General features: G+C 29.9%; 1 protein-coding gene and 1 long non-coding RNA gene across 4 annotated transcripts; one reads left to right on the forward strand and one right to left on the reverse strand.

Annotated features, from left to right (window-relative positions):
• Positions 1 to 37: 37 nt before the first annotated feature.
• On the reverse strand, positions 38 to 23,496 carry LOC135126491 (adhesive plaque matrix protein-like). 2 transcript variants are annotated; one of them, XM_064052511.1, is made up of 3 exons: positions 23,355 to 23,496; positions 591 to 1,000; positions 38 to 416 (listed from the first exon to the last, which is right to left on the reverse strand). In XM_064052511.1, exons 1-3 carry the CDS (start codon positions 23,364 to 23,366, stop codon positions 257 to 259), a joined length of 582 nt encoding a protein of 193 aa, XP_063908581.1. In that variant the 5' UTR covers positions 23,367 to 23,496; the 3' UTR covers positions 38 to 256. The 2 variants fall into 2 exon arrangements, with proteins under 2 accessions (XP_063908581.1, XP_063908580.1); XM_064052510.1 differs by having other exon boundaries at positions 38 to 1,000; positions 23,355 to 23,494.
• Positions 17,631 to 20,033, forward strand: LOC135126933 (uncharacterized). 2 transcript variants are annotated; one of them, XR_010280155.1, is made up of 4 exons: positions 17,632 to 18,724; positions 18,775 to 18,913; positions 18,965 to 19,402; positions 19,453 to 20,033. It is a non-coding gene; the product is annotated as an uncharacterized LOC135126933 (long non-coding RNA). The 2 variants fall into 2 exon arrangements; XR_010280154.1 differs by having other exon boundaries at positions 17,631 to 18,724; positions 18,775 to 19,402.
• Positions 23,497 to 23,822: the final 326 nt, after the last annotated feature.

Here is a 23,822-nt window from a genome sequence, read left to right on the forward strand (position 1 = left end):
TACACAATTATTTCATTGCTACTTTCCAAAGACAAACTCGGTTTATCACAACTTTTATTGTTCGTCCATACAAAAATAGACAGTTGCTTAAATCGCTTAATTACAGTACCAGTAGGGCATAAATACTTGTTACAATAAACTTACTTAAACTTAAGTGTTGCCTGCGAAATTACATTTAATTAGAATTAATACGACTAGTTCGTTCTCTTAATTTAACACAAGTGATTAAATAAACAGGTGATTTGCAGAACTATTCTTATTTCCTATAGTTTACGCTGTACGACCCACTATTAATATCCACGTTTGTAGCAGGATGACCTTGGAAAGGATGGTGATTTGGGTACGCAGGCTGTGGTGGGGGGTTGTAGTAGTTAGGTTGACTGGAGAAACCGAAGTTACTGTAGCTAGGCTGCGGCCTAAAAGCAGGTTGATAAGTAGGTTGCGGCGTGTACGTAGTTTTGGGTCTATAAGCAGGCTGTGGTCTATAAGCAGTTGGGGGTCTATAAGCAGGTTGAGGACTGTAAGTAGGTTCAGGGTCATAGGCAGGTTGGGGTTCGAAAGGTGGCTGTCTGTAAATAGATTGCGGATACCTAGACTGCGTAGGTTGTGCCCTTGAGTAAGGGTCATTCTTGTAATACAAGCTCGGGTCTTCCCTGTATTGACCATCATCTTCTTCGTTTGGCCCTAAAGGTCTCTCGTATTGGTTGTTAGCTTTAAGAGTAGGAGGTGGCACTTGGATTTCGTTGCCTGCAGGTTCGAATCCTCTCCTGCTGGCACCGTACTCCACTGTGCGCAGTTTTCCCTGGTCGTCGATGTAGCCGTATTTGCCAAAAACTTCTCCATCGGGGTATTTGGTTTCTATTTTGTAAGTGCCATCAGCAGCTTCGTAACCGTAGCTGTAGGAACCATCTTCGTTGTGTTTGTTTATTTGTTTAAGAATGGGGACGGGGGTTGTATATTGTTGGGCTGACGCTACGGTAAACACCGTGGCAACTACAAACTGAAAAAAAGTACTTAGTTAATAAGTATGAAGCACGGATGGGAGATGGGAAGTGAAGGCTGCAACGGTGCTGTTGCTATACTGATGGAAAGCAATTTGCATACGAGACTTGTATTGTTGGCTGCAGAACTTTTTCGGAGGTTAGAAGGTGATTTGCTTTCCTTTTGTGCAATTATACTCTTATAACATAAGGTTTCAAGGATAAAACAATCAGTTTTAATGTTAATTAAGTGAAATGTTCAAATATAATAATTGTATTGACAAGAAATGGTTGAAAAACTCAGGTGGAATGTGACAATTATTATTATTTTAATTACGATTTAGATAGCTAGATAGCAAATCTTAAAATAGATATCTGTTAATACAGATTCAGCAGTAAATGTTTTCGACCTTCCTGTACCACAAGTTAAGTCTTTTTTATGGATCACTTAGATATAAAGACCACCTAAAGAGCATTATACAAAATATTATACTCCTTGAACAATTATATTAAAATAATGACATCGTCAGTTGCTTCTCTTTTGACAAATAATTTTTCGTTACTTTAAAAACGAATAATAAGAGTTACCACTGTAGCAAATATTGCACAAAAGACACCTGGGGGAATTTTACTGTAATATTATAACATGAGTTGATATTGTTAATTTAAAATGTATGCATTTGTTCACAAAATGCTGAAAATTTAATTATTCTTTTTTGGGTAACATTTTATGTTTACGTCATAACTTTTTTTATCTTTTGTTGTGTATGTACTTTTTTTTTCTAAAATACATTTTACTTCATAAATGTCACACAGAGAAATCAATTTGTCAACAAGACTAAACATGGTAACTGATACTAATGTTAATATTTTTAATTAGGGTTTTCCTAATTAAAATGACAATTATTTGACATTTTATCGAATTATATGTACCTATTTAATCCTTGAAAAACGTTTTTAAAATATTATTTGAATAATGTTTTGTCAAAATTATATATTATCAAAGAGTAATTAATATCCAAAAAAAATTTTCATGAAATATAGCCATTTTTTGGATTATATATATATATATATATATATATATATATATATGTTAATGATAACTTTCGACCTCAAATTCTCTCACGTATATATACTTTTGGGCTCAAATTGGAAGTTTCGGCCTCGCCGTAGCTTTTGAGGCCGAAGTGACTCACACATTCAACGTAACATTTGGACTCACGCATATCCAGTGACATCTTTTAACAGTAATTTTAACAATTTTGGTTTGAGAAAAGATTGTTAAGTATAAAAGTTGGTTGCATAGATGATTTACTTAACAAAGCTAATATTATGACTAGGTTTTGTATAAATACGGGAAGTTGTTTGAAGGTAGTAATTTCCAGAAGTATGTTGGAAATTTATCTAAAATTAAAGAAAATATTAAGCAACTGAAAACAATTGGACAGTAGAAGAGCCAAAAATTCAGAAAGAAGTTAGAGAGTAAGAAAGAAAAAAAAAAGATACACAACAGGTATAGAATGTAAGAAACGGAAAGTTGAGGACATGGAATGAAGACAGGGAAATTTGGATGAAAAATTTTACAAAGAGAGTTGGAATTAACTGATCAAGGAAGCATAAAGAGAAGGGGTGGTAATTATAAAAAAAAATAGAGAGGGAATGGAAAAGAAAAGCGGGGAGGACAAATGGGGTTTAAAATTGCTTGTTTGAAATATTGCATTATTAAGAAAAATAAACAGAATTTATTTAATGAGTACATAAAATTTTGATTTTGTGTGATTAACAGAAACATGGATACTAAAGAGTAAGGGGAATAAATTGAACAAGGAAAAAGGAAAAGTTGAGGGTGAAGCAAGTGGGGGATCCATAACAGGGGTGACAAAAGATATAAAACAAATCGAAGAGCGGGTAATAGAAGTGGAACGCATAGTGGAAAGAAAGATAAAAGAAAAAAAGAATTTGCATATTGTATTGCATTGGAATTACAAAAAATTTGAAGAAAAAAATTTAAGAAAAAATTGAAGAGTCTAACGAAGAATTTCTTCTGATAGGAGATGGTTTTAACGCCAAAATAGGCAACAAAAGCAGGGAATATAGGGGAGAACGCACAGAAAAATCTAAAGATAAAATTTTAAATAAAGACAGAAAATTTCTATGGAAATTAATTGAAGAAAGAGTTTGGTAGTCTTGAATGGGGTGAAGGAGGGGGATGAAGATAAAGAATTTACCTGTATATGTAACCCAGTAGCTGATGAAGAAGCCGAAACATTTAAATTAGGAGAAAGAATTGATTCCGACCACATGCTATAAGAAGTAAAATTGAGGGATAGAAGTAGAAAAGTCGGAGTCACAAATAAGGAAGTAGATAAAAAGGAGAAGGGAACTGAGCATTATAAAAGATGTTGGAAATTGAATTCAAAAGAAGTAAGCTAAAATAAAATAGAAGAATTAAAAATAACAACTGAAAAAGCAGCAATAAGAAAAGCATTTATAACGAAGAAATCAGAAAAGAGAAACAAATGGCGGGTTAATAGATGCAGAGATTTAAAAACATAAGAAAGAAAATGTTTACGAAGGTGTAAAAAGGGAAAGATAAAAAAGAAGAGTACTGTCCAGCAAGAAATAATAACAGGTCGGTGTGAATAAAAAAAAGAAGAGATTCCGAAAGAAGAAATAAAATAAAAGCCATAAAATCAGAGCAAGAACCAAAATAAGGAAAAACAAAAACATGATCAGTGAAGAAATGCTAATAATACAATGGAAGTACCATTTCATGAAACTAATGAGTGGAAATGAGAGTACTGTAGCGCAAAAGAGTTAAACCGAGAATGCTGAGAGAGAAAGAATGGCCGAACATTACAGTGGAAAAAATATGGAAACAAGTTGGAGGGTCGAAAAGAGGGAAAAGACCAGGGAGGAATGGATTGGTAAATGATGTATGGACGTTTAGAACGGATGATTTGATTGAAAGACTGTGTGAAATAATGAATGAGATGTGGAAAAGTAAAGGTCTCCTCGCAAGTGGCAACAAGGACAAATATGTCCAATGGCGAGTATAAAGGAACCTAGGTACAATGGGGGTTATACTCGTCTAAAGATAATATCAGAAACAACGCCAAGGTACCTAGAGAGAGAAAGAACGAAGGAGAAAAAGCAATTGCTAGACAGAGGGGTGGACATGAAGAAAGAAACAACAACTTTTGCTTAAGCGAAAGCAGAAGAATATTTAGGATGTGTGGAGAAGTGCAAGAGACTTTAGAATACATGCTACAAGACTAGGGCGAAATTAAAGAAAAAAGGAAAGTATAACAGAAATATTGAATGAAGATGGAAGAGAAGCAGGGTGGATGAAAGGAGTGGAAAAGAGCGGAGTAAGGCTGGAGCAAAGGGGATGCGATAAAAGAAGTAAATTGTAAAATCCTTGATTGTTGACCATTATTATTGCTATACCACACCAAAATATTATAAATAAAAATAAATAATTGGCAGAGTGGTGAACTATCTAGCCTAAAATTATTTTCATCTTTTGTACAATTCGGCCTCACAGAATCGTAGAAAACAACTTTCAAACTTACAACCCAAGCTAAAATTAACTTAATAGCAGTTATTTTAATAACAAATAAGAGAAATAAACCTACAAGAAAAAGTCATAATTGTGTTATTAATTATGAAGTAACTATTAAAAAAATCTAAAGATTGTGATGCCAAAAGTTACTTTAAATCAAATAATGGCTTTCATCCATTGAAACTTTTGGCCTCATAATTACATGACGAATAACTTTCGGACTCATGTGCTAACATACATTAAAGTACAAGGTACATGAATAAATCTAAAATCGGAAACCCAAAATTTGATCAAATCGAGGCAGTAAAATTCATGTGAATCAATATTCGGTGCTATATATTCAGGCACACCCCCAAGTGTAAATATTCAGATTTTTTCCATAATACGAAACATTTTGTATGAAGTTAAAACAAAATTAGACTGTGAATGGTAGAAGTATCTGTAGACGCATTCATAAAAATATTTTTTATTCAAAGATAAAGTGATAATTTACATTTTTTAAATACTTGCTACTTAGCCAAATATAAAGGACGACAGGTCCAAAGTTGCTATTAATGAGCCAATTATTTTGATATGTTTGTTTCCATATTAGCGTGGGTATAAAGTTGGGTTAGGTAGTTCTGCAATCAACCAATTATTTATTTTTATTTATACTATTTTGGTGATACCAGTTTCAGGGTTCATCCCCTTCCTCAGCCACCTCGTCAGTAAACCTATAACACTTTAAAAAAGTCAATATTTGGTTAAATTTTTAGACTTATTAGTGTTAATATTATCAGGAATTTGATCTGCCGTTTTTTGAGCCTAAAATACTTGATTGTTGACCATTATTCTTGCTATACCACACGAAAATAGTATAAATAAAAATAAATAATTGGCAGAGTGTTGAACTATCTAACCTAAAATTATTTTCATCTTTTGTAGACTTTGGCCTCACAGAATCGTAGAAAACAACTTTCAAACTTACAACCCAAGCTAAAATTAACTTAATAGCAGTTATTTTAATAAAAAATAAGAGAAATAAACCTACAAGAAAAAGTCATAATTGTATTATTAATTGTGAAGTAACTATTAAAAAAATCTAAAGATTGTGATGCCAAACGTTACTTTAAATCAAATAATGGCTTTCATCCATAGAAACTTTTGGCCTCATAATTACATGACGAATAACTTTCGGACTCATGTGCTAACATACATTAAAGTACAAGGTACATGAATAAATCTAAAATCGGAAACCCAAAATTTGGTCAAATCGAGGCAGTAAAATTCATTTGAATCATAATTCGGTGCTATATATTCAGGCACACCCCCAAGTGTAAATATTCAGATTTTTTCCATAATACGAAACATTTTGTATGAAGTTAAGACAAAATTAGACTGTGAATGGTAGAAAAAAATCTGTAGACGCATTCATTAAAATATTTTTTTACTCAAAGTTAAAGTGATAATTTAAATTTTTTAAGTACTTGCTACTTAGACAAATATAAAATACGAGAGTTCGAAAGTTGCTATAAATGAGCTAATTATTTTGATATGTGTGTTTCCATATTAGCGTGGGTATAAAGTTGGGTTAGGTAGTTCTGCAATCAACCAATTATTTATTTTTATTTATACTATTTTGGTGATACCAGTTTCAGGGTTCATCCCCTTTCTCAGCCACCTCGTCAGTAGACTTATAACACATTAAAAATGTCAATATTTGGTTAGATTTTTAGACTTATTAGTGTTAATATTATCTGGAAATGGATGTGCCGTTTTTTGATCCTAAAATACTTGATTTTTGACCATTACTCTTGCTATACCACACGAAAATGGTATAAATAAAAATAAATAATTGGCTGAATGTTGCAACTATCTAACCTAAAATTATTTTCATCTTTTGTAGACTTTGGCCTCATAGAATCGTAGAGAACAACTTTCAAACTTACAACCCAAGCTAAAATTAACTTAATCGCAGTTATTTTAATAACAAATAAGAGAAATAAACCTACAAGAAAAAGTCATAATTGTGTTATTAATTATGAAGTAACTATTAAAAAAATCTAAAGATTGTGATGCCAAAAGTTACTTTAAATCAAATAATGGCTTTCATCCATAGAAACTTTTGGCCTCATAATTACATGACGAATAACTTTCGGACTCATGTGCTAACATACATTAAAGTACAAGGTACATAAATAAATCTAAAATCGGAAACCCAAAATTTGGTCAAATCGAGGCAGTAAAATTCATGTGAATCAATATTCGGTGCTATATATTCAGGCACACCCCCAAGTGTAAATATTCAGATTTTTTCCATAATACGAAACATTTTGTATGAAGTTAAGACAAAATTAGACTGTGAATGGTAGAAGAATCTGTAGACGCATTCATAAAAATATTTTTTTATTCAAAGTTAAAGTGATAATTTAAATTTTTTAAGTACTTGCTACTTAGACAAATATAAAATACGAGAGTTCGAAAGTTGCTATAAATGAGCTAATTATTTTGATATGTGTGTTTCCATATTAGCGTGGGTATAAAGTTGGGTTAGGTAGTTCTGCAATCAACCAATTATTTATTTTTATTTATACTATTTTAGTGATACCAGTTTCAGGGTTCATCCCCTTTCTCAGCCACCTCGTCAGTAGACTTATAACACATTAAAAATGTCAATATTTGGTTAGATTTTTAGACTTATTAGTGTTAATATTATCTGGAAATTGATGTGCCGTTTTTTGATCCTAAAATACTTGATTTTTGACCATTACTCTTGCTATACCACACGAAAATGGTATAAATAAAAATAAATAATTGGCTGAATGTTGCAACTATCTAACCTAAAATTATTTTCATCTTTTGTAGACTTTGGCCTCATAGAATCGTAGAGAACAACTTTCAAACTTACAACCCAAGCTAAAATTAACTTAATCGCAGTTATTTTAATAACAAATAAGAGAAATAAACCTACAAGAAAAAGTCATAATTGTGTTATTAATTATGAAGTAACTATTAAAAAAATCTAAAGATTGTGATGCCAAAAGTTACTTTAAATCAAATAATGGCTTTCATCCATAGAAACTTTTGGCCTCATAATTACATGACGAATAACTTTCGGACTCATGTGCTAACATACATTAAAGTACAAGGTACATAAATAAATCTAAAATCGGAAACCCAAAATTTGGTCAAATCGAGGCAGTAAAATTCATGTGAATCAATATTCGGTGCTATATATTCAGGCACACCCCCAAGTGTAAATATTCAGATTTTTTCCATAATACGAAACATTTTGTATGAAGTTAAGACAAAATTAGACTGTGAATGGTAGAAGAATCTGTAGACGCATTCATAAAAATATTTTTTTATTCAAAGTTAAAGTGATAATTTAAATTTTTTAAGTACTTGCTACTTAGACAAATATAAAATACGAGAGTTCGAAAGTTGCTATAAATGAGCTAATTATTTTGATATGTGTGTTTCCATATTAGCGTGGGTATAAAGTTGGGTTAGGTAGTTCTGCAATCAACCAATTATTTATTTTTATTTATACTATTTTAGTGATACCAGTTTCAGGGTTCATCCCCTTTCTCAGCCACCTCGTCAGTAGACTTATAACACATTAAAAATGTCAATATTTGGTTAGATTTTTAGACTTATTAGTGTTAATATTATCTGGAAATTGATGTGCCGTTTTTTGATCCTAAAATACTTGATTTTTGACCATTATTCTTGCTATACCACACGAAAATAATATAAATAAAAATAAATAATTGGCTGAATGTGGAACTATCTAACCTAAAATTATTTTCATCTTTTGTAGACTTTGGCCTCACAGAATCGTAGAGAACAACTTTCAAACTTACAACCCAAGCTAAAATTAACTTAATCGCAGTTATTTTAATAACAAATAAGAGAAATAAACCCACAAGAAAAAATCATAATTGTGTTATTAATTATGAAGTAACTATTGAAAAAAATCTAAAGATTGTGATGCCAAAAGTTACTTTAAATCAAATAATGGCTTTCATCCATAGAAACTTTTGGCCTCATAATTACATGACGAATAACTTTCGGACTCATGTGCTAACATACATTAAAGTAAAAGGTACATGAATAAATCTAAAATCGGAAACCCAAAATTTGGTCAAATCGAGGCAGTAAAATTCATGTGAATCAATATTCGGTGCTATATATTCAGGCACACCCCCAAGTGTAAATATTCAGATTTTTTCCATAAAACCAAACATTTTGTATGAAGTTAAAACAAAATTACGACTGTGAATGGTAGAAGTATCTGTAGACGCATTCATAAAAATATTTTTTATTCAAAGTTAAAGAGATAATTTAAATTTTTTTAAATACTTGCTACTTAGCCAAATATAAAGGACGACAGGTCCAAAGTTGCTATAAATGAGCTAATTATTTTGACATGTTTGTTTCCATATTAGCGTGGGTATAAATTTGGGTTAGGTAGAGTTCTGCAATCAACCAATTATTTATTTTTATTTATACTACTTTTGGTGATACCAGTTTCAGGGTTCATCCCCTTCCTCAGCCACCTCGTCAGTAAACCTATAACACTTTAAAAAAGTCAATATTTGGTTAAATTTTTAGACTTATTAGTGTTAATATTATCAGGAATTTGATCTGCCGTTTTTTGAGCCTAAAATACTTGATTGTTGACCATTATTCTTGCTATACCACACGAAAATAGTATAAATAAAAATAAATAATTGGCAGAGTGTTGAACTATCTAACCTAAAATTATTTTCATCTTTTGTAGACTTTGGCCTCACAGAATCGTAGAAAACAACTTTCAAACTTACAACCCAAGCTAAAATTAACTTAATAGCAGTTATTTTAATAACAAATAAGAGAAATAAACCTACAAGAAAAAGTCATAATTGTGTTATTAATTATGAAGTAACTATTAAAAAAATCTAAAGATTGTGATGCCAAAAGTTACTTTAAATCAAATAATGGCTTTCATCCATAGAAACTTTTGGCCTCATAATTACATGACGAATAACTTTCGGACTCATGTGCTAACATACATTAAAGTACAAGGTACATGAATAAATCTAAAATCGGAAACCCAAAATTTGGTCAAATCGAGGCAGTAAAATTCATGTGAATCAATATTCGGTGCTATATATTCAGGCACACCCCCAAGTGTAAAGATTCAGATTTTTTCCATAAAACCAAACATTTTGTATGAAGTTAAAACAAAATTACGACTGTGAATGGTAGAAGTATCTGTAGACGCATTCATAAAAATATTTTTTATTCAAAGTTAAAGAGATAATTTAAATTTTTTTAAATACTTGCTACTTAGCCAAATATAAAGGACGACAGCTCCAAAGTTGCTATGAATGAGCTAATTATTTTGACATGTTTGTTTCCATATTAGCGTGGGTATAAATTTGGGTTAGGTAGAGTTCTGCAATCAACCAATTATTTATTTTTATTTATACTACTATTGGTGATACCAGTTTCAGGGTTCATCCCCTTCCTCAGCCACCTCGTCAGTAAACCTATAACACTTTAAAAAAGTCAATATTTGGTTAAATTTTTAGACTTATTAGTGTTAATATTATCAGCAATTTGATCTGCCGTTTTTTGAGCCTAAAATACTTGATTGTTGACCATTATTCTTGCTATACCACACGAAAATAGTATAAATAAAAATAAATAATTGGCAGAGTGTTGAACTATCTAACCTAAAATTATTTTCATCTTTTGTAGACTTTGGCCTCACAGAATCGTAGAAAACAACTTTCAAACTTACAACCCAAGCTAAAATTAACTTAATAGCAGTTATTTTAATAAAAAATAAGAGAAATAAACCTACAAGAAAAAGTCATAATTGTATTATTAATTGTGAAGTAACTATTAAAAAAATCTAAAGATTGTGATGCCAAACGTTACTTTAAATCAAATAATGGCTTTCATCCATAGAAACTTTTGGCCTCATAATTACATGACGAATAACTTTCGGACTCATGTGCTAACATACATTAAAGTACAAGGTACATGAATAAATCTAAAATCGGAAACCCAAAATTTGGTCAAATCGAGGCAGTAAAATTCATTTGAATCATAATTCGGTGCTATATATTCAGGCACACCCCCAAGTGTAAATATTCAGATTTTTTCCATAATACGAAACATTTTGTATGAAGTTAAGACAAAATTAGACTGTGAATGGTAGAAAAATCTGTAGACGCATTCATTAAAATATTTTTTTACTCAAAGTTAAAGTGATAATTTAAATTTTTTAAGTACTTGCTACTTAGACAAATATAAAATACGAGAGTTCGAAAGTTGCTATAAATGAGCTAATTATTTTGATATGTGTGTTTCCATATTAGCGTGGGTATAAAGTTGGGTTAGGTAGTTCTGCAATCAACCAATTATTTATTTTTATTTATACTATTTTGGTGATACCAGTTTCAGGGTTCATCCCCTTTCTCAGCCACCTCGTCAGTAGACTTATAACACATTAAAAATGTCAATATTTGGTTAGATTTTTAGACTTATTAGTGTTAATATTATCTGGAAATGGATGTGCCGTTTTTTGATCCTAAAATACTTGATTTTTGACCATTATTCTTGCTATACCACACGAAAATAGTATAAATAAAAATAAATAATTGGCTGAATGTTGAACTATCTAACCTAAAATTATTTTCATCTTTTGTAGACTTTGGCCTCACAGAATCGTAGAGAACAACTTTCAAACTTACAACCCAAGCTAAAATTAACTTAATAGCAGTTATTTTAATGACAAATAAGAGAAATAAACTTACAAGAAAAAGTCATAATTGTGTTATTAATTGTGAAGTAACTATTAAAAAAATCTAATGATTGTGATGCCAAAAGTTACTTTAAATCAAATAATGGCATTCATCCATAGAAACTTTTGGCCTCATAATTACATGACGAATAACTTTCGGACTCATGTGCTAACACACAGTAAAGTACAAGGTACATGAATAAATCTAAAATCGGAGACCCAAAATTTGGACAAATCGAGGCAGTAAAATTCATGTGAATCAATATTCGGTGCTATATAATCAGGCACACCCCCAAGTGTAAAGATTCAGATTTTTTCAATAATACGAAACATTTTGTATGAAGTTAAGACAAAATTAGACTGTGAATGGTAGCAGTATCTGTAGACTCATTCATAAAAATATTTTTTTATTCAAAGTTAAAGTGATAATTTAAATTTTTTAAGTACTTGCTACTTAGACAAATATAAAATACGAGAGTTCGAAAGTTGCTATAAATGAGCTAATTATTTTGATATGTGTGTTTCCATATTAGCGTGGGTATAAAGTTGGGTTAGGTAGTTCTGCAATCAACCAATTATTTATTTTTATTTATACTATTTTAGTGATACCAGTTTCAGGGTTCATCCCCTTTCTCAGCCACCTCGTCAGTAGACTTATAACACATTAAAAATGTCAATATTTGGTTAGATTTTTAGACTTATTAGTGTTAATATTATCTGGAAATTGATGTGCCGTTTTTTGATCCTAAAATACTTGATTTTTGACCATTATTTTTGCTATACCACACGAAAATAGTATAAATAAAAACAAATAATTGGCTGAATGTTGAACTATCTAACCTAAAATTATTTTCATCTTTTGTAGACTTTGGCCTCACAGAATCGTAGAGAACAACTTTCAAACTTACAACCCAAGCTAAAATTAACTTAATCGCAGTTATTTTAATAACAAATAAGAGAAATAAACCTACAAGAAAAAATCATAATTGTGTTATTAATTATGAAGTAACTATTAAAAAAATCTAAAGATTGTGATGCCAAAAGTTACTTTAAATCAAATAATGGCTTTCATCCATAGAAACTTTTGGCCTCATAATTACATGACGAATAACTTTCGGACTCATGTGCTAACATACATTAAAGTACAAGGTACATAAATAAATCTAAAATCGGAAACCCAAAATTTGGTCAAATCGAGGCAGTAAAATTCATGTGAATCAATATTCGGTGCTATATATTCAGGCACACCCCCAAGTGTAAATATTCAGATTTTTTCCATAATACGAAACATTTTGTATGAAGTTAAGACAAAATTAGACTGTGAATGGTAGAAGAATCTGTAGACGCATTCATAAAAATATTTTTTTATTCAAAGTTAAAGTGATAATTTAAATTTTTTAAGTACTTGCTACTTAGACAAATATAAAATACGAGAGTTCGAAAGTTGCTATAAATGAGCTAATTATTTTGATATGTGTGTTTCCATATTAGCGTGGGTATAAAGTTGGGTTAGGTAGTTCTGCAATCAACCAATTATTTATTTTTATTTATACTATTTTAGTGATACCAGTTTCAGGGTTCATCCCCTTTCTCAGCCACCTCGTCAGTAGACTTATAACACATTAAAAATGTCAATATTTGGTTAGATTTTTAGACTTATTAGTGTTAATATTATCTGGAAATTGATGTGCCGTTTTTTGATCCTAAAATACTTGATTTTTGACCATTATTCTTGCTATACCACACGAAAATAATATAAATAAAAATAAATAATTGGCTGAATGTGGAACTATCTAACCTAAAATTATTTTCATCTTTTGTAGACTTTGGCCTCACAGAATCGTAGAGAACAACTTTCAAACTTACAACCCAAGCTAAAATTAACTTAATCGCAGTTATTTTAATAACAAATAAGAGAAATAAACCTACAAGAAAAAATCATAATTGTGTTATTAATTATGAAGTAACTATTGAAAAAAATCTAAAGATTGTGATGCCAAAAGTTACTTTAAATCAAATAATGGCTTTCATCCATAGAAACTTTTGGCCTCATAATTACATGACGAATAACTTTCGGACTCATGTGCTAACATACATTAAAGTAAAAGGTACATGAATAAATCTAAAACCAAAATTTGGTCAAATCGAGGCAGTAAAATTCATGTGAATCAATATTCGGTGCTATATATTCAGGCACACCCCCAAGTGTAAATATTCAGATTTTTTCCATAAAACCAAACATTTTGTATGAAGTTAAAACAAAATTACGACTGTGAATGGTAGAAGTATCTGTAGACGCATTCATAAAAATATTTTTTATTCAAAGTTAAAGAGATAATTTAAATTTTTTTAAATACTTGCTACTTAGCCAAATATAAAGGACGACAGGTCCAAAGTTGCTATAAATGAGCTAATTATTTTGACATGTTTGTTTCCATATTAGCGTGGGTATAAATTTGGGTTAGGTAGAGTTCTGCAATCAACCAATTATTTATTTTTATTTATACTACTTTTGGTGATACCAGTTTCAGGGTTCATCCCCTTCCTCAGCCACCTCGTCAGTAAACCTATAACACTTTAAAAAAGTCAATATTTGGTTAAATTTTTAGACTTATTAGTGTTAATATTATCAGGAATTTGATCTGCCGTTTTTTGAGCCTAAAATACTTGATTGTTGACCATTATTCTTGCTATACCACACGAAAATAGTATAAATAAAAATAAATAATTGGCAGAGTGTTGAACTATCTAACCTAAAATTATTTTCATCTTTTGTAGACTTTGGCCTCACAGAATCGTGGAAAACAACTTTCAAACTTACAACCCAAGCTAAAATTAACTTAATAGCAGTTATTTTAATAACAAATAAGAGAAATAAACCTACAAGAAAAAGTCATAATTGTGTTATTAATTATGAAGTAACTATTAAAAAAATCTAAAGATTGTGATGCCAAAAGTTACTTTAAATCAAATAATGGCTTTCATCCATAGAAACTTTTGGCCTCATAATTACATGACGAATAACTTTCGGACTCATGTGCTAACATACATTAAAGTACAAGGTACATGAATAAATCTAAAATCGGAAACCCAAAATTTGGTCAAATCGAGGTAGTAAAATTCATGTGAATCAATATTCGATGCTATATATTCAGGCACACCCCCAAGTGTAAATATTCAGATTTTTTCCATAATACGAAACATTTTGTATGAAGTTAAGACAAAATTAGACTGTGAATGGTAGAAGAATCTGTAGACGCATAATGGTAGAAGAATCTGTAGACGCATTCATAAAAATATTTTTTTATTTAAAGTTAAAGTGATAATTTAAATTTTTTAAGTACTTGCTACTTAGACAAATATAAAATACGAGAGTTCGAAAGTTGCTATAAATGGGCTAATTATTTTGATATGTGTGTTTCCATATTAGCGTGGGTATAAAGTTGGGTTATGTAGTTCTGCAATCAACCAATTATTTATTTTTATTTATACTATTTTGGTGATAGCAGTTTCAGGGTTCATCCCCTTTCTCAGCCACCTCGTCAGTAAACTTATAACACTTTAAAAAAGTCAATATTTGGTTAGATTTTTAGACTTATTAGTGTTAATATTATCTGGAAAATGATGTGCCGTTTTTTGATCCTAAAATACTTGATTTTTGACCATTATTCTTGCTATACCACACGAAAATAGTATAAATAAAAATAAATAATTGGCTGAATGTTGAACTATCTAACCTAAAATTATTTTCATCTTTTGTAGACTTTGGCCTCACAGAATCGTAGAGAACAACTTTCAAACTTACAACCCAAGCTAAAATTAACTTAATAGCAGTTATTTTAATAACAAATAAGAGAAATAAACTTACAAGAAAAAGTCATAATTGTGTTATTAATTGTGAAGTAACTATTAAAAAAATCTAATGATTGTGATGCCAAAAGTTACTTTAAATCAAATAATGGCATTCATCCATAGAAACTTTTGGCCTCATAATTACATGACGAATAACTTTCGGACTCATGTGCTAACACACAGTAAAGTACAAGGTACATGAATAAATCTAAAATCGGAGACCCAAAATTTGGACAAATCGAGGCAGTAAAATTCATGTGAATCAATATTCGGTGCTATATAATCAGGCACACCCCCAAGTGTAAAGATTCAGATTTTTTCAATAATACGAAACATTTTGTATGAAGTTAAGACAAAATTAGACTGTGAATGGTAGAAGTATCTGTAGACTCATTCATAAAAATATTTTTTTATTCAAAGTTAAAGTGATAATTTAAATTTTTTAAGTAGTATAAATAAAAACAAATAATTGGCTGAATGTTTAACCATCTAACCTAAAATTACTTTCTTCTTTTGTAGACTTTGGCCTCACAGAATCGTAGAAAACAACTTTCAAACTTACAACCCAAGCTAAAATTAACTTAATAGCAGTTATTTTAATAACAGATAAGAGAAATAAACCTAAAATAAAAAGTCATAATTGTGTTATTAATTGTGAAGTAACTATTAAAAAAATCTAAAGATTGTGATGCCAAAAGTTACTTTAAATCAAATAATGGCTTTCATCCATAGAAACTTTTGGCCTCATAATTTCGGACTCATGTGCTAACATATCTTAAAGTACTAGGAACATGATTAAATCTAAAATCGGAAACCCAAAATTTGGTCAAATCGAGGCAGTAAAATTCATGTGAGGCAATATTCGGTGCTATATATTCAGGCACACCCCCAAGTGTAAAGATTCAGATTTTTTCCATAAGACGAAACATTTTCTATGAGGTTAAGACAAATATTGGTGGATTGAGAAATAAATCTAAGAAATAAATTCATAATGATGTTGTTAAGTGTAAAATACCTATGAAAAAAGATCTAAAGACTGTGATGCCAAAAGTTACTTTAAGTCAAATAATAGTTTTCATCCATAGCAACATTTAGCCTCATAATTGCATGTTAGGTAACTTTCGGACTCGTGCGCTTCGTATATGTGAAAACAGGTAATTAACCCATCATTCCGGGCACAATTTTGTTTTTGGAACGAAGTACTAGATTAATAAATTTAAAATTGGAAACCCGAAATTTCAACACAAGCCGGTGAAATTCATGAGGTGTATTACTTCACGATATGGATTCGTAAAATTTAAGGCACAATCTCAACATTCAAATTGTAATTGATAGACTCCGGCTTTATCTAGTTAAGTAATTTTATCTTTGTTGTTCAGTAACTGATTTCTGGTTGAATTAATTTTTATAAATGAAATATTAACATTTTTATTCACTCTATTTAGTATGTTTTTAATTTTGTAAGATAATGTTTCAATAAAATCCAGAAAATAATATCTACCTATGTCTTCCTTAGTATCATGGTCCGTTTTGAACAACGAGCAACATTGTTTTTTTTTTTTAATTTTGTATCTTATTTTGTCAATTAGATTGTGGATTAATTTTACTTTAAAGTCATTATTTATTGCAATTTGTTTTATGGACTGAAGTTCTTTATTATAGTTTTCATGGTTTAGATTAGAATTGAACAATATTTCAATTAAAGATGCAAAAGTTGATATTTTATGAATCCATAGGTGGTTGGAAGAATTGCAAATAATGTTGTCTGTGTATGTTTTATTGGCCCAATATCTTGCAAAATTAAAAACATTCTTGGAGAAATATTAAACACGAGAGGCCAAAAGTTGCTATAAACGAAGTCATTCTTTTCATCTTTAGTACACTTTGACCCCATATGGATTCATACAAAACAACTTTCAGGCTCACAGTCCAAGGGGACATTAAATTAGTAACCCTTGTTTTAAGAATACCAAATCGTCTTTCAAATATCGGCGGATTGAGAAATTAATAAATCAAAGGGACAGATTTATAATTATGTTGTTTACTGTGGAGTATCTACGAAAAAAATCCAAAGACTGTGATTCCAAAAGTTAATTTAAATCAAATAATAGTTTTTATCCATAGCAACATTTGGGTTCATAATTACTGCTCCATTAAAATATTAAACTGGTTTTTCAAATTTCGCTTGTTTCTTGGATAAAATAATATAAAATACGAGAGGCCAAAAATTGCTACAAATGTAATTAATGATTATAAAAGAGTATAAGTAATTATTTTCATCTTTAGTACACTTTTGTCACACAAATTCATACAAAACAACTTTCAGGTTCACAACTCAAGCTAAAGTTAAATTAATTGTCGTTGTTTTAAGATTATCAAATTGTGATTCAAATACCGGAAGAAAGAAAAACAAATCTAAGAAACAATGTGTGTGATACTATTAACTGTAAAGTACCCATGAAAAAAATCTAAAGAATGCGATATCAAAAGTTACTTTATATCAAATAATACATTTCATGCATAGTAACATTTGATCTTATAATTACATGTTTCGGAATAATGAGCTTCATATCTATCATTTCAAGTACAATTTTTGTTTTTGGAAATGAAATTCCAAGTGATTAGAAAATAAAACAGAAGCTCAAAAATGTATGGAAACGATGCATGACGTTCCAAGATATTAATTCCTAAAATTTAAAGCACACCCTTAAGCAAATATCCAGATTGGCTCCATAAGTAGAAAAATAATTTAAGAGATTAACAAAAACTTGTACTGCTAATTGTAGAAGTGCCTGTACACACAACCATAAAAGTAAATTTCTTACTCCAACTTAAACTGGTATTTTAAAATTGACATGTACGCCTTTCTTGGAGAAATATAAAAAGAGAGGTTAAAAGCTGCTAAAAAATAGTAATGTTTCTTTTTTCGAAATCGCGCAGTAATGTGCTTTTTCTATGTTCAAAAATCGGCACAGAAATTAAATGCGGTGTTGTCATATTAGTATTATCTACCTCCACAATTACATTTTACAAGGTTATAAATTGTTTTTCGGTTTAGCAGTAATTCTATACTCTTTGATAACCCTTTTTATTAGTTATTAGAAACACATCCGGTTTATTAATTTTATAAATATAATTTATTAACTAAATTTGCGCGTAATCTCGCAACGTCGCAACCTTGCATGGCAACAGCGGATTTCTTGAAGTGCAGCGACATTCTATGGCAGCGAACAATGTGTATCCACATAACCTGTAATAAGTTTTTGTTCGGTGCAGAAACAACCATGGAAAACATTATATGGAGAATATCTCATTTTGCATACGAGTATTTCGCTGAAAAAGAAAATTCTGTGAAATCAACATTTTGGGCTACATAGTCGTTGTTAAAGTCAACTGTGTTAATATAAAACAGCATAGATATAATCTAAGTACACCAAGTTCTCAAGCAAAAAATATAGGTTATGTTTCCCAGAAATCAAATATATTTACAAGAGAAAACTTACGAAAATTTTTAACAGAGGCCCGTGATTAATGTACCTAATGTCAAAGGTAATCTCAAAGAAGGTCAATCACATTGTCTATAAAACATAATGTTTTAGGTATATTTTTTATTCGAAGTTGTAGGAGTATGCGGAAAGGAAGAATTTGAACAATTTTCTTGTATCTACATAACCTATAATAAGCTTTTATTATTATTACAGAACAGATTATTAGCTTACATGCCCATTTTAAATGAAAGTATGAAGCATACCTCTTATTTTTCGGCACTTTTAATATTTTTGCTTGCAGAAAGATCTGCAGCAATTGCAAAATAGAGATGGATAGCAATAATAACAAGCAGTTTACATGCATTCGACCGAACTTGCAAAAACTGGCAGATAATATATCAAATTTATTACCTAAAAACTCAGCCACAGTTTATGAAAAGCGGTATGAATTTTTTTTTTTTTGCGCAGAAACAACCATGTAAAATATATGGAGAACACCTCATTGCATACGAGTATTTCGCTGAAAAAGCAAATTCTGTGAAATCTTTAACACTTTGGGCTGCATAGTCGTAGTTAAAGTCAACTCTGTTAATAAAAAACAGCATAGATATATCTAAGTACACCAAGTTTTCAAGCAAAAAATATAGGTTACATTGCCAAGAAATCAAATATATTTACAAGAGAAGACTTACCAAAATTTTTAACAGAAGCCCGTGATTAAATGTACATGATGTTAAAGGTGATCTCAAACAAGGTCAATCACATTGTCTATAAATCATTATGTTTTAGGTTTATTTTTTATTAGAAGTTGTAGGAGCATGTGGAATGGATAAATTGAAAAATAATGACGGCATTCAAGACAAAAACGATACGCTAATAATTAAAATTCCAACGTCTAAAACTGGCAAAGCACGAGAATTTACAAATATGTGTAAAAATATTTATCCAATTGAAATATAGTAAAAATACCTAATTTTAAGACCGCACCATACACCAGACAAATCATTATTTATACATTACATTTGGATAGTGAATGCAGCAGCTGCTGCATTGTACAAATATACCTGCAAACACACTGTAACAAATTATGCAGACACCTCTTTTGACTAAAAGATATATATTTAACTTTATCCATACGTTGTCAACTTTGTTAATAATTGCAATCTCTAACTTCATAAGAAATATGAATAATCTACTTTGGTGTTTTATAGTAGTATTAAATGTTCATAGAATATAATTGCACTTACTACGAAGTAAGCTTTCCTAGTTTTAAGTTGTTTTCTTTTCTCTTTGATTATCTTAATTTCTTCAGCCTCTATGTGGCTGTTTTAATTCCAAAAAATTGTTTCTGAATAAACTGATTCATACCACTTTTTCTTTCTTTTACTCGAAAACAGTTTAAACTATAACTCCAAATATTTACCTACTTTACAACGTGTCAAGCATTCGGTTGTTGTAAATGATGCAACCATAAATACAAATTTGAACACTGATATGACAGGTTTGAGGCTAGGATGTGGTTTTCATATACTCCCATTACTTGTTGCCTAAATCTGGCGCGAGGCCAAAAGTTATTATTGACGTATATATATATATATATATTAATATATATATTACAACTTAGGTAAGTTTGTTAAGTAATTAGTATCTACCCCACTTCGTCTTTAAAGCGCAGCAGATACCGTATGCAATTTTCAAAAAAAAAAAAATTTATATGAAACTTATTTCAAAGATGAACTTTTTGTGAAGTGTATTAATATCAATTTTAATATACACTATATGTTGCTAATTATAACGTATTATATCCAGAAACTAAATAAACTGTTCTTAAATTAATCATAAAATAAATTGTCCCCTAACTGGTTTTAAAAATTGAAAGCATATTACTTAGCTATGTATGTAATGTAATAACACTAATAACTAATAAGGTAAGAGCATTATTAACAAACAGTTTTTTTTTAATGTTTTGACATGACGTCATCAACTTTCCAAATATGATATAAGAAAAATATTGATGTTCTTTTATCACTAAATAATTTTTTGTGTTGCTATAAAATTTGGAAGAAACTGTAATTTCTGGAACAAACTATAAAATGCGGCCGCTAATTTTTTTCTTTTCTTTCGGAATAGTCTATTTATGCACCCATATAAGTATATTTAAGGAATTAAAAAATACACAAATATGATATGTATCGTACTTTACACTTGAAGCCAGATTTACTAATAAATTTGTCAGCTGATGCGATTTTTATGAAGAAGATGAATATACAAATTTAATTAACCATCTCTCTAATAATCTCATGATAATACCTTTTCAAACTAAAAACAGACTCGGAAGGGGAAATCTATATTTTCGCGTTTTACAAACTGTGAAATGTCAAAAACATGACTCTATGCTTGTATGCACAATTGCACATATATATTTAAAAATGTTCCTGTTGCAATTTATTCCCTGCTTAACCTTAAAAGTAAAAATGAAATTTATTCTTTATAATTAAACTTAAAATATAGTATTGCAAGAAGTAAGAATTTTTATAGAACAGAATTGTCAGCAGAGTTTTAAAATTACAGCCCACTATAATTGATGTTTATTTAATTAATTAATGTTTTAATCAATTAATTAACTGAACTGCACAGTCCGGCAAAAAATAAAGCATAAGGTTATTTTATAGTTGTAAAATACCGGATGATTTTTTTAATTTCTGCTCTAGTTACCGTGTGGAATTGAAACTGTTGACGTCAACACTATGGGTAAGTAGAGCATAAATTAAAAAAAAAATCTTATATTTACTTCATGTCACAGTATCTTCTTACATAAAATATAAAGTTTTTGCATATTAAAACTTCTAATACATATAATTTTATATATTATAATGTAATACTATAATATATAGATGTCTTGAAAATTTGTAGACACTGATATTCTGTAAACGCCACTGCTTTTAGCTTGAAGGAGGAAGCTTAATTTAGTAGCTTAATTGTTCAATTGCAACATATTTTGAACGGATAAGTCGTTTAAAAATGATTACAGTAATATGAAACACTTTGATGTGTTGTATTTGTTTTAACCGTAAATAAAAATCTTGGACTATACAATATTTCTTTGATACCTGCCGAAAATGGTTGATTTTTTTACTTTTGAAAATTGGATCGGAGGCCTACTCACAGCCCAGATTTGACGGCCTTAAATTTATTTTTGTGCTGATACATAAAAGATTTGGGCGTTTTTGAAAAAAATCTTACTAATTGTTTATAAAATAAAAGGTACCACTTTCATTTTTTATGTTTATAAATTTTATTTTTTTTATCGACCGACTGAATTTATCAAAATCCGTTAAAAAAAAAATGTATGTAATAATGCAATTAAAAAAAATAGCATTGCGTTGCGACGCCGGAGCCATAGATGCGTTATGCTTATTTAAGATGTAACAAATTAAGTTTCCACTTCAACATAAAAATAGTGACCTTTATAAAATTTCAATATCGGTCACTCTGTATACCTATTATAACCCCGAGTAAATGATTCCACAGTATAGTAAAAAAATTAGTTAAACATTAATTTTATATTTATAAGTTTCGTTTGTTGTCAAATTAAAACAATTTACGCAGTTTAAAAGTTCTAATACAATAACATTTTTTGCGTAAGTTACCCATGACCTTTAAATAATAAAACTTATTCTTTGCATCTAAGACAGAATATCATGTAACAAAATTCATATGAAGAATAAACAATAAGTCTGTTTATCAAAGATAAGAAAATGTTTAAAACGAAGGTTAAATGCAAATATTGTTTTGAACGCACGTGCCAAATTTTCGGTGAATTTTTAAACGATAATCGAAATAATAATACGTGGTGATTTGTATCTGATTCCAAAGCGTGCTAGCAATTCAAAGAATAATTGTTTAAACAAAATGAAAACGTAAATTTTTACCATCTTCTTATTTATATAATCCTTGGCCTTTTCACTACTAACGGAATTAATGCGTGCTATTATTGTAACATTATACGAAACATTTAACGATATTGTAACCACTGAATTAATTTAATACACAGATGCTTTACAAAATGAAGAAATTAAACCATTCCTCTATTTTACATTTTTTACAAATAAAAAACGATATTAGTAAAGCGAATGGAATTTAATACAATTTCAACACACCCATTGGTGACCACGCATGATTAATTATTAATACGAATATTAGAGGTACTAAGAATACCTTCAAAATTTTATTAAAATTTAAATTTAGGATCATCTGACAAATGTTACTAAGAACGTTGTGATAAAAGCAATGGTATCAAAGTACAAACACCAATACGAATTATAATAACGATAGTACAATGACAATACTGCTACAATTACTTTGGTAAGAGCAACAAAAACTCATATCCTTGAAGGTATAAATTAACATTTTACTGAAAGCCTTAGTCATAATTCAGGAGTGATATTCTAGAACACAATAAGGTCCTGCTGCGATTGAATGGATCAAGATTGCTTTAGCATGCCAAAAAAAGTGAAAAATAAGTTAGCAACAATATAAAAAAATCCTTCGTTTTTTAATTGCAGCTTTCAATAAAACATATGCACTTTCATTCCACTCTAAGGATTCTATTATATAACATCACTAACTAAATGTCAAAGGGCGCTACAAAAATGTCAGTAGTAAATAAAACAAACAGAAAAGATACTCACATAAAACCTCATGTTAGTGGGCACTGATAATGTGAATATAAAGAGGTAAACAGCCGCACCTTTAGTTATCCAGAGCTTATATAGACTACGTCCCCACAAGACTTTAACGCAAGGTTACGATACGAACCGCGGTTATTCAGCTAGCAGATTCATACATATAGTTTACCATTGTTTTCCGCATCGACCCACCACCACCGGAACATGAACCAATATTAATGGGCTACATGTTTGGTGGTATGGTACGCGAACAGTTTGTTTTATTGCATAATGAATAATCTCAAGATCATTAAATAGCTTTAATCACTGGTTGACAGATAAGCGATATTTTTATTCAGCTGAAGATGGGCAGCAATACGTTAAAAAAATAATTAGTGCCCTCAACTAAGCACTTCACCTTCACGACTAATCTAAAAATAGAAATTACACTTTTTTATTTTTGTCATTTAAGTAATTTTATTTGTATTATTA

Source organism: Zophobas morio, unplaced genomic scaffold (assembly GCF_036711695.1).
Source record: "Zophobas morio isolate AGI-343-1 ecotype UQ-CSIRO unplaced genomic scaffold, CSIRO_AGI_Zmor_V1 ptg000011l, whole genome shotgun sequence".
NCBI lineage: Eukaryota > Metazoa > Arthropoda > Insecta > Coleoptera > Tenebrionidae > Zophobas > Zophobas morio.